We start from the raw sequence: 11,555 nt of genomic DNA on the forward strand, positions 1-11,555 counted from the left end.
TATTGTCCTCATCACTCCAGAGCCTTATTAAGACCGTGTGCCAGGGCCCGAGCTGTGCACTTTACACAGATCACGTCTGACCCTTATCACCCTGTGAGGTGGGCACTGTTACCCCATTATACAGCTGAGCAAAACTGAGGCTCCGTCACCCAGAGGCGGCACCAGGGCTCTGATGGGCTGTGAACGCTAAGACAGTTTGTCTGAGTACACTTCCTTGTCTGTTAAGCAGGATGATGAGAACATCCTCATAGGTTGCTGGGGGGATTGAGAGTCCACGGAAAGGCCCTCCGTGGAGCACTGAGTGACGGTGGTAACAATAAACGTCAGCTCCAAATACTTGTTACAGACACTGCTTCCTAAAGCACGGACCCCAGTCTTTCACAGAAAACAGGATTTATTTTCACATTTAAGCTCAACACAAAGAAATGTTCCAGAAGTCTATTGTGTATATAATCAGTAGATATAATTTATAAGACACACGGAAGAAATCAAAGCCCACCAGGGAAGACACACTGACTTCCTTCCAGAGCGCACGGCACTTACAAGTCATTTCTGTTTTCAACTGGGGAATTCACATTGACTAGGCACAGCTCGCAGTGGGTCTGTCCCCAGGTTCAGCTGATTCTACCCCCATGGACTCTCCCCAAACACAAGAACAGCAAACCAATGGGATTCACAGTGACTGGGATAAAAGGTCGCAGCCGTGGCACCTTCGCAAACGCCCAGACTGTGCTCCAAAGGCCAAGCTCGTGGCCTGTGCCACCAATTTGAGGTCACACCACAGCCTGGAGTAGTTAGTGCCACAGCTCCAGCTCCAGGGAGTCTTGCTAAATTATTCCGATTAGGAAGACGACATTAAACAGCTATTACAGCCCTTCACAGCAACCGGCTTTCCCCCTTGGCCAAAGAAAAGGCAGAAACTGCCTTCAGAGCTCACCCATCACCACCCTCAACGTCCAAGGCACAGGTGAACTTGGGCCAGGTGATCACAGGAGACGCCAGACGAGGAGCAGTGACACAGTGTCCGTGATGGGTGTCCAGAAACAGGGCGCTGGGGAAGATCAGGCACTGGGGAAGCAGCCCGGTGGGTCCTGTGAGGTCTGACATTCCTGAGAGGCCTTCCGGAAGCACAGAGAAGGTAGAGGGAGCACAGGCAACTCCAAGGGGCCCCTGCGCTGGGAGCCCGAGGCGGCCGCCTGGGTGAGTCAACTCCCTGTTGCCTGCAGCTGCCGCTGGCCTAGAGCCCTGGCCGTGGCGGGTTAGCTCACCTGGCCACAGTCCGTGATGACAATCTTCTTGGATGTCTTCCCACTCTTGGAGCCGAAAGATTCTATTTTCTTCACGACATCCATGCCCTCTTTGACATGGCCAAACACAACATGTTTGCCATCCAGCCTGCGAGGAGAGGTGAGCCAGGTAAGCAGAAGCGAGGGTGGTGCAGTGTCGCCCAGGGTCACAGCCCCTTGGTCACGGGACTACTTACCAAAAACAGCAGTTCTGAAAGGAACCCACACCGAAAAGCTGGCCCCGCCTCTCACAGCTCGGGTATCGAGCCTTGCTGAGCCCCCCAGAACGCATCAGAGGACGGCCCCCTCCCAGGCTACGTTCTGCCTCGCCTGCTGTGTGACCTGATCCCAGGCCACTTCACCTGAAGCCTGGGAACCTCACCTACAAAAAGCGAATTATTCTCGTTCTGCACAGGGAGATAAAGGGATATCGAACTACTCTGAAGAAATAAGAGGTCTGTGTAAATGGAACTATCTTAACAGTCATAAATTCTGAGGTGAGAGCCAAGATAATACGTGTGGTGAACCGATGCGAGTCCCAAGCAGCTCTCAATCCGAGACAGTCCCAAGAATCTAAAAGGCAGGGCCAGCAAGGCCCAAACTGGTTACACCTCAGGATCCACCAGGGGCTCCACGGCAGAAGGGCAGGCAGAGCCAGCAACAACCTGCCCACCCTGACATCCACGGCCCTCTGGCTCGGAGGGTAGAGACCACTAGTAACCCCCACTACCCAGGTCTCCCTAAAGTCCTTGGAAATGGGCTTTATTTAGTCTTAGCTCCAGGCCAGCTGCTGTCCCCTCACCTCCCTGAGATGCCTCAGGGCTAGGACACAGGGGACTTTGGGCAGAGAAACTTACTAGGTAGTGGAAAATTTACTTGGGAAACATCCCTAAAATACAAGGGGCTGGTAGCTATTTGCAGGCCCATGCTAAGGCCTGATGAGAAGTCCGGTGTGATATCCAAACGTCTCCTGCAGCATTTTCCAAGGTGCATTCCAAGGTCAAGTAAGCCAGGGAAATAGCGGGTTAAACCAAGAAAACAGGTTTCTGCCACAGGCCATCTTGAGGCCTAGTATGTTCCGCAGCATTTCACAAATATATTTGGTAAAAGAATCCTTTCCTCTGTGTGTGTGTGTGTGTGTGTGTGTGTGTGTGTGTGCGCGCGCGTGCGCACGCACATGTGCACAGAACACACTGAGAAAACTCCATCTGACGGTAACAATGGGAAGCTTAATAAAGACAGTTACAAGAATAACCCAAATTCTCCCTCAATCCTTTCACAAACCTTCTCCTTCTCTCATACAGACACACAGCCTGGGTGAGGGCTACTGTCCCACAGCCTCAAACTAGCTTTCCCCCTCCAGCTGCAAGGCCACCCCATCTTCCCAGAGGGCCTGGAGCCAGGAGCAAGCAACTCACCAGTCTGTCTTTATGGTGCAAATGAAGAACTGGGAGCCGTTAGTGTTGGGGCCTGCATTTGCCATGGACAGGACACCTGCAAACACAAGCAGGATGACCAGGCTGCCCCTAGGAGGCATCTCACACGGGAGTCACTCAGATGAGCAGATGGGGAAAGCCACATCAAAGATGCTTGAGCCAGAAGATCCTGGGGCTCAGAAGAGGGAACCAGGGCCCAGAGGACGCAGCTCCCCAGGGCCTGTCCGCCTCTGCCGCCACGAGAGAAAAGGGCCTCGTGGAAGCTCTCAGTGGTAGAGCTGGAGCGGGACCCCCAGCCCTGAACTCTAGACTTTCCCATGTCGCGCCTTGGGCCTGACACAACGCTGGGGTTTTGCTTAAAGGCTCTCTCCCCCAGGTTCTCAAAGGAAGGTTCGGTTTTGAAACTGAGAGCTCAGAATGAAAAAGCTCTAGGAAAACCCAACAAGCCCACCCAGAGCATTGAAGGAAGGAAGGAGCAACGTCAGATATGGAGCAGTCATACGGGGCGATCAGGCTGCAGCCTCCAGGCCTGCTGGGATGGCAGCGGCAGGGTCATAGCTCGGGGCACATGGCCCCGGGACTGGCGACCTGCACTCACCTGGCCCCTTGTGCTTCAGTTTGAAGTTCTCGTCAGGAAAGCGGCTCCCGTAGATGGACCTCCCCCCTGTGCCGTTGTGGTTGGTGAAGTCCCCGGCCTGCGAGCACAGAGCATCGGCTGAGACGTCGCCACCAGAGTTGGCAGAGGGGTACTACTCCAGCGCTAGGACGCAGCCCCCAGCCCACCCAGGGCCCACCCAGCCGGAAGCCCTCAGGCAAAGAGGTCAGAAAACAGCCAACGATAGAAGCACTAATACAATACTAAGGAAAATAAGCAACAATAAGATAAAGCTTAGATATTTTCTGCCACAATAACTACCCTGGTTTCCGAATGATTCATTTTTGTCTGAGCGAGTTTTTAAATGATCCTTAAAAACATCTCGGCCATTCTGAGATGCTTCTTAGTGACCTAGAATTTTCTACCCACAACTCTTGGAGGGTAAATAGGGAGAAAACCAGGAACCCTCATTCCCAAGTGTGGTCTCTGGGAAGCGGCAGCAGCCAGCAGAGCCAGTTCCCCACACTGAGTCCCCCTCCCTGTCCCAGCATCTCCCCTTCACCAGGCCCAGGACAGAGCCCTGCCAGGGCTGGCGTCATTCCTCTCAGCTCGCCTGAGGCTTCCATGCGAGCCACGGCCAGAAGAGCCCAGGGGCTGCCAGCTGCAGCAGAGCCCCAGCCCCCGGCCATGGTCATGTTGCTGTTTTCCTGAGGTGGGATCCTCAGGTGACACGGGTGACCTGACCTGCCCGGCTGAAGCATCCTTAAATGCCAATGTGTCCCCAGAGAGGGACGATTCCAAACCCTGGCCTGGGCGTCCCGGTGCTACCATCCCATGCCTCCGAGAGCCCTCCAGCTTTGGAGTCTCTGCCCTTGCCTGCTGTGGTTCCGAGGAAGACCCTAGCCCGGCTGGGACACGCACTTCAGCTCCTGCTTCATCCACAGCCTCGGGCAGAGCCGGGAGCCGCCCAGCTGAGAGCCACGGGGTGGGGCCAGGCCTGTCTCACAGCCACAGCCCTCACCCCTCCCTGAATTTGTCACATTCAACCCACTGCCACTCACCACGATGTGATGACAGCCACCAGGTCGGGGTGGAGGGAAGGGGGGAGGAGAATTCCAGGCTGAAAGGACTTCAAAGAGGTCATGACATCCATGCCCCTGCCTCTAGGTTTTGCTGGCCTCAGACACTAGCCCCTGTCTTAGCAGGGTCTGACCTCACACAGGACAACCCCCAGCATAGCTCGGGTCCTGGCCCCGTCCTGGCCCTGGGGGAAGTTCTCGCTTTCAACACCTACCTGCAAAACATCTGACACAGCAAGACTAATGCTTTTGAAAAGAGGCAGAACATATGACTAAAGAACAGACTCATTTAACCGGGAAAGATGCCCTTCTCTGGAGAGAGGCTCCAAGTCCAGACCTGTGTGTTCTTGTCTGTGCCCAGTCTCCTCCCTCCTCCTCCTCTCTAGCCTTATCTCCCATGCCAAGTGCTCAGTGGGACACACTGTGGGGCATGGGCAGAGACTGTCTGAATGTGCTGGTCCTCCAAAGCCTTCAGATCTAACCCTGAGCACATCCACACTCCGATGCCTGCTCTCCCTCCACTGCTTCACTCTCCCGACCCCGCCAGGCAGGGCCCGTCCGGCCGCCTGCCCTGTTGCTTAACTCCTGGGGCAGGGAAGGCTCTGTGGCAGCCAGGAAAAGCTCCGGCCTCTCGGAGTAAGAGGACAGGCCGAGCGAGTGACCGCAGCCGCCCTCCATTCAGTACTTTCCAGGCACATGCACACTGGTTACTCCTCATGAGAATCCTCCGAGGCGTCCCCGTCACTATTCCCATTTAGAGAAGAGGAACCCAAGGCAGGGAGATGCCCCCGCTACCTGGCACATGAAGGACGGAATCACTCTGTGAAAGGTGGAGCCTTTGTAGCCGAAGCCCTTCTCCCCGGTGCACAGGGCTCTGAAGTTCTCTGAGGGTTGAAGGAAGAGGCAGGTCAGCAGGGCCAGGCCTCAACCCAGGGGCCACAACTTGTTCCAGCCGGCGCCCTCTCGACCTACGCCCCGCCGGGACATGGAAAGACCCCCGCCCCTGGGTCTGCGCTGGCTGTGTGACCTGGGACAAGTCATCTGGCGCCCTGACTTCAGTGTCCGAGCACTGTGGCAGGAACACATGCTCCTGGCTGTTCCAGCACCGGGTCAGCGGGGCAGGGAGTCCAGGCAAGGGCTGCGAACCCACCAGCCTGCCCCGTCGGGCACCAGGAGGGAGGAAGTTGTCCCAGAGGACATGTATGTGTATCTTCTCCTGATTCAGAGGCTGCTACTGCACAGGTGGGCGGGGCCGACCCTAAGGCTCAGAGAGGACCAGTGGCTGCCCCAGGGTACTCAGCAGCTGAGCCACACGTGGAACTCCCATCTAGGCACGGTTCTCATGCCCCAACTGCTCTCACCACCCCACCCACCTTGCCTTGCCCCTCTCTCTTCCATCCAGACTGGACTCAGAAGGCCCTGGGCCCTGACTTACCTGCTGTCTTTGGGACGACATCTGCCTTCAGCTGTGGGGAGAGAAGAGGGACAAGACGGTCAGTCCAGAGGCAGGTGAAAGAGGGACCCAACCCGCACGGCGGCCCAGGAGAGGGGGAAAGCACATTCCTGTCACTCCCAGCCCTCCGTGGGAGGCCACCTAAGCAGCTATCGTTTCTGCCAGCTGCTTCCTGAACTCCAGGCTGGGAGGAGGCGGCCTCGATTTCCTAGCTTGTCAGAAGAGATGCCAACACCATCCCGGACTACTTCTAGGGGCAGAACTGGCAGAGCCACTTCAGCTGGGCCCAAAGCATCAGAGACTCAAGGCCTGGAGAGAGGGTCCTGGGGAGGAGCCAGTCCAAGCTCCTCAATGGGCAGATGGGAAACGAGGCTCAGAGAGAGGCAGGAGGGGCGGGGAAAGGGGAGGCTGGAGGCCCATCTAAGCCTGCCTCTTGCCTCCCAGCTGCAAGAGCCACACTGGCACCGAACCTTTAAAATAAAGGTCTTCTCCATTTTCCAGAAGAGTCAACTGAGGCTTAACTGAGGCCCCTTTGTTCAACATGGGCTTGAAGGCTATACCCAGGCTTCTCCTCTGTTACCTTCCGGACTACTAGGTATGTTTCTTGCTCTGTTTTTCAAAAAGGCCCAAAGAGCCAGGGCAGACGCAGAGTGTCACCTCGGAAGCGTGGCTGGGGATGGAGTTGTGGCGATGAGCTCAGAGCACACTGCCCCGACTCCAGGAGCTCTATGCCTGCTCTGGTGGCTGGAGCCCAAGGCCGGGCCAGCCGCCCTGCTGGGAGAGGAGGCGGCGCGAAACCACCTTTGCTACGCCGAGGGCCCAATGGCGAGGGCGGGGCTGGGGCCCGCTCCGCCTTCTGCAAGGGCCACAATGTGAGCGCCCAGACGGGCCCGCCGCCCGGACCCCGGAGGCCCCCGAAACCCATCTCGAAGCTCCGGGCCTAGGATCCCGCCCCATTAAGTCTCGGAGCCCCTCCCGACCCCGGTCAACGGGGCGGGCCCTCCTAGCCTACGATCTGACCTTGAGCTTTCTCCTCCACAGGGGCCTCCCTCCCGCCTCCACTAGTCCAAAGTTCTGAGGGGAGGCCTGGAGAGACCAATCTGATGCCGCTCCTTAGAGATGGGGAAACTGAGGCCCAGAGCCCAGGAGCAGGAAGCAAGGTCACTCAGCGAGCCAGGCACAGCGCCGGCCCGGGGTCCAGAGCTCTTCCGCGACCGTCCCCCACGCCCAGTCCAGCACGGTCCTGTCCGGTGGTCTCACCTCCAGCACCACGCGGCCGAGCGGCTGCCCGTCGGCGCCCACGTCCAGGTACACGAGCGGGTTCCGGGAGGAAGAGGACGGGTCTCGGGAGCCGCTGCTGCAAGCGCGGGCCGCGGGTAGGCGCAGGTGCGCGGAGCGCGGGCCGGAGAGGGGGCCGAGCAGACGGGGGCCGCAGCGCAGCGCCAGCATCGTGGGTGCGGGTCCGGGCGGGAGAGCCACGGGCCAGCAGAGATTCCAGAAGCGAGGGTCACGGGCGCCCAAAGGGCGGAGTTAGCCGCAGCGGCGTGCAGCCGCCTTTATTGGCCCAGCCGGCCTCGTGGCCCCGCCTCCATCCCGCCCCCTCCGGGCTGACCGCGGGCGTCGCCTGCTGGCCCCAGCGGACAGCGCAGCCCGGCCGGTGGGGCGGTGGGGGCGTGAAGTCTTCTGAACACACCCCAACCAGGGCCAGAGACCTGAGGGGCAGACAAGACTTCGCAAAAGGAGGCCGGTTCCATTTTGCGAGGGTCCCAATAGATGAAAAAAGGGGAAAATGCTAAAACGTGGTTAACTCCAAAATACGAGCATCCATATGTTTTCGTTGAATATAACAAAAGTCTACGTTTGAGACTTTTGTACGGCTGCCCCTCGCCCCATAGGCCCTGTAGACAGACAGGCGGACCAGGAGAGACCGTGGCACTGAGAGTCAGTCAAAGAAAGGTGGAGATGAGAAGCGGGATTAGAGCGAGAGGTGGCAGGCAGGCACCTCCCATGGTGACCACCGGCCTCCTCGTCCTATCCTGGGCTTGTCTCCAGATGCTTCTAGAAACCAGTCCCTCTTCCAGACTCAGCCTGGGCCTATCGTGCTCTTACCAGGCCCCCAGTCCTCCACCAGGACTGGGTCTGGCTCCTCCTCCCCTACCCCATAGACTGACAGCCCTGATCCCCAGCAACCAGGACAGACGGCTGCTAGCTCCCCTCCCACCCCCACTCACCCCAAAACTGCACCTGCAGATAACATACCACAGGGACCAGTCCAAGGAAAAGCCAGAAGGCAAGACAGGAAGAGAAGGGGAACTGAGCGGGAGAAACCACAGTGAGGGGGATTTACCCCACGTGCTGAGGTGGGCTTCCCAGAAGCCTGGGGGCATGGGAGGCCCACAGGAAATGAATGACAGGCAGGGAACTTGAGAGAGCATCCGAGCCAACACCTGCACTCTCCGTATGTGCAAATGAGGCCCAGAGAGATGAAGGCACTGCCTAGAGGTAGGGGAACCCTGGAGTCTCCGCAGCCAGCCTCTGCCAGTCCTCCCAGACCTTCTGGGCCTCAGTTTCCCCTCTACAGAATAGGGGGTGTTGCTAATCCCTACCTTGCTTGTTTTCCAGGTCTGTTCCAAGGATAAAATGAAGAGAGAGAGGACTTTGTCAGCTGTTAAGTACTGTGCCATGAGCATCAGTGATGGACAGAGTCTAGATGGTCTTTTTTTTTTTAAACCTCTGATTCTTTTGTGTGTGTATGTGTCATTTTTTTTTTTTAATTTTTATTTTTGGCTGCATTAGGTCTTTGTTGATGCATGCTGGCTTTCTCCAGTTGCGGCAAGCGGGGGCTACTCTGTCGTGGTGCGTGGGCTTCTCATTGTGGTGGCTTCTCTTGTTGCAGAGCGTGGGCTCTAGGCACGTGGGCTTCAGTAGTTGTGGCACGTGGGCTCAGTAATTGTGTCTCATGGGCTCAGTAGTTGTGGCTTGCGGGCTCTAGAGCACAGGCTCAGTAGTTGTGGCCCACGAGCTTAGTTGCTCCATGGCATGTGGGATCTTCCCGGACCAAGGCTCGAACCCGTGTCCCCTTCATTGGCAGGCGGATTCTTAACCACTGTGCCACCGGGGAAGTCCCATCCAGATGGTCTTTGCTCAGGGTTTGGGGCTCAGTCAGTAATGGGCCTCAGCTGCAGGGCCTCAGAGTTCTGAGGGGCCAGAGAAGAGGGTGGGGTCTGGGCCTTGGAATCAGGTGGACTTCAGCTGGGACCAGCTCTAAACTGACCTGCCCCGGGCTCTGAATTGACTCCTGGGAAGGGGTCAGGAAGCAAAATGCTGACCCAAGCCAATTCAAGGGGTCAAAGTGTCTTAACCTCATGAGAATGCTGGCTTGACCCTTTTCTGGAAGTCCACAGTCCCCTTCTCTATTCCTGGCCCAGGAGGGGCCTGCACTCAATGATACCCCAGCTGCATCCTGGAGCCCAGATGCTCCCCAGGTCCCAGCCCAGGACGGGGCCTCACTCTGTTCTGGGGAATGGCTTCTCCTTTTTTTGTGATTGTGCCCTGAAGTGGAACAGGCCTGAGTAGGAAGCTGGCTTGCTCCCTGCCCCATCTGGACCCTCAGCACATCTTGCAGATACTCCCCTGTATCAGTGCATACTGCAGATTCAAAAGAAGAAGAGAGGAATCACCCCACATATCAGTTCCAGGCCCTTGGCTCACATAGCCCTTAGCTACGCCAAATATATGAGTGGTCCCCTATTGTCTCTCAAGCCGGCTCCTGGAGGGCCTCAGTTTATCTCCCACCCAATGGAGTACGAGCAGCCCTAACCCAGGGAAGAACTGCTTTCACTCATGTAACCACTTTAGTTCCCAAAGCCCTTGCCTAGCCCTTAGCTTGGCTGCTCTCCACTGCAGCCTGGGAAGCAGTTCCATTGCACAGATAGGGAAGCAAGGCCCCAAGAGCTGGGGAGTGAGTTGCCCAAGGGCAGAGTGCTGGAGCTGGGAGGAATCTGTCTGACTCCAGGAGCAGGGTTTGCATATGTCACTATCATTGAGGAGCTGGTAATTGGGACAGGGTGGGGAGGGCAAGAGAGACAAACCTTGGACAGACGACACAACAAGATAGAAACTGAGTTAGCTGGGGGACTGTGGAACTCAGGGGACAGGGGAAATTGTTTCTGCCTAGGGGGTCAGCCTGGAGACAACTGCATTTGAGGGGCAGAGACAAAAAGATACAGAGAGGAGATTCCACAGGGGGAATAAGCCAAAGCCAGCCCAGAGCTAGGAGAGGTCAGGTCATCTTCAAAGAAAGGCTACAATATTGACCATGAGCTGAAAGCTTGGCAGGGGAAGGGGCGTGGCAATCACAGAAAATCCTGAAGGCCAGGCTGAGGTCTAACATTGTTGGGTAGTACTGGGGAGCCAGGGATGGTGCAATCCTTCATCCCCACCATGTTACACCTTCTACCCTCTTTGAAAAATCAAACATCATCACTCCCTCTTGCCTGAACCAGAGAAAATTCCACCTTCCCCACAGGCTCAGCTGTGAAATCATTTCTACCTGTGCTGACCTCAGTGGCATCAGGAGCAAGGACTGTCTCTGGGCTGAGCCATGAACTGGAACATGCCCATCCCCAGGTGAGATGGGGTAGGTGTCACCACTCAGCCTCTATGGCTATTTATAGACTCTGTGTCATCCTCAGAAACGGCAGTTTCTCTCCACTCAGCCCGAGTGGCTTCTTATCCAGGGTGTTAATGGATTTCATCACTCAGGGACCCTGTAATGCCATCTTTAGGCCTCACAGAGCCAAAGAACAGTCAGGACATGCTGACATCCAGGGGTTGCAAACTCATATACCGGTTGGGGCCAGGCAGAGACACACTGGGGTGAAGTGTGCTGGGCAAGGCTATAGGGAATACGTGGACGTGGGACTGTGTCCAAACACCACAATTAAAGGGGCAGCTCCTGCCCAGGCCAGTCAATTTTTGTATGTGGACAATGGGTCCAGTGTAGCCAGATCTTTTCATTTTTCAATAAAAACTAAAAACATTATGTTTAGTGGAAATCTCCCAACTTTTAAATGTTGGGAACTCATTTTAAAATAAAATTAAACCCTGAATGAGCCCTAAACAACATATTTACAACCCAGCTAGGGCCTCTGAGCCAATAGTTTATAAGCTCTGATCTCCACTCTGTAAATGAGAGAACTGAAGCTCAGAGAGGGACAGAAGCTTGCCCATGGTCACACAGCCTCAAAGTACTGGAACTGTGGTCAAACCCCTCTCTTCACACTTGCCAGGGCCCTTTCTGCAAGATTCACTCAGCAGACATGTTTTCAGAGCACCTACTAAATGCCGGGCCTGAGCCTTGCCCTCAGATACAGAATACCTCCGGCCTCTCCCAGGCTGCCTGTGTGCCGGGCAGGGGTGAATGTTGTGGTCGCCATAGGGTATGAAGTTACAGGGGTCCTGAAGAGCCTTCCAGGAGGGGCTGGGAGTGAAGGAGGCCCTGCTGTGGTCATGGGGTGGGGTTTTCATGAACGATCAATGCCAGTGTCTGTCCCTGGGACAATGTGCCTTAGGTGGGAGGCCTTGGACTCCATTTATCTTGGTTCCATCTGAGGGACTGGGGTCCAGGAGAGCATCTGTCATGGGAAGCTGACAGGGAGCCCAGAAGAGAGGTTCTTGGGTGAGAACCCAAAAAGTGAACCAGAG

The 11,555-nt window shown here is 56.3% G+C and overlaps 1 protein-coding gene across 1 annotated transcript; it reads right to left on the reverse strand.

Annotated features, from left to right (window-relative positions):
- Positions 1–382: 382 nt before the first annotated feature.
- PPIF (peptidylprolyl isomerase F) lies at positions 383–7,352 on the reverse strand. Its single transcript, XM_079899327.1, has 7 exons — positions 7,110–7,352; positions 5,832–5,862; positions 5,192–5,280; positions 3,321–3,417; positions 2,705–2,780; positions 1,269–1,395; positions 383–1,118 (listed from the first exon to the last, which is right to left on the reverse strand). Exons 1-7 carry the CDS (start codon positions 7,296–7,298, stop codon positions 1,062–1,064), a joined length of 666 nt encoding a protein of 221 aa, XP_079755453.1. The 5' UTR covers positions 7,299–7,352; the 3' UTR covers positions 383–1,061.
- Positions 7,353–11,555: the final 4,203 nt, after the last annotated feature.

Source organism: Stenella coeruleoalba (genome assembly GCF_951394435.1).
Source record: "Stenella coeruleoalba genome assembly, chromosome: 16".
Taxonomy (NCBI): Eukaryota; Metazoa; Chordata; class Mammalia; order Artiodactyla; family Delphinidae; genus Stenella; species Stenella coeruleoalba.

What these genes read in the sequence shown, in the direction of transcription:
- PPIF (XM_079899327.1), bottom strand. Translation starts at nt 7,298, where the DNA reads ATGCTGGCGCTGCGCTGCGGCCCCCGTCTGCTCGGCCCCCTCTCCGGC. An exon ending in TTCCGTCCTTCATGTGCCAG is followed by an intron (nt 3,418 to 5,191) that starts GTAGCGGGGGCA and finishes CTGTGCTCGCAG; the next exon opens with GCCGGGGACTTCACCAACCA. An exon ending in ACTGAAGCACAAGGGGCCAG is followed by an intron (nt 2,781 to 3,320) that starts GTGAGTGCAGGT and finishes TTGTGTTTGCAG; the next exon opens with GTGTCCTGTCCATGGCAAAT.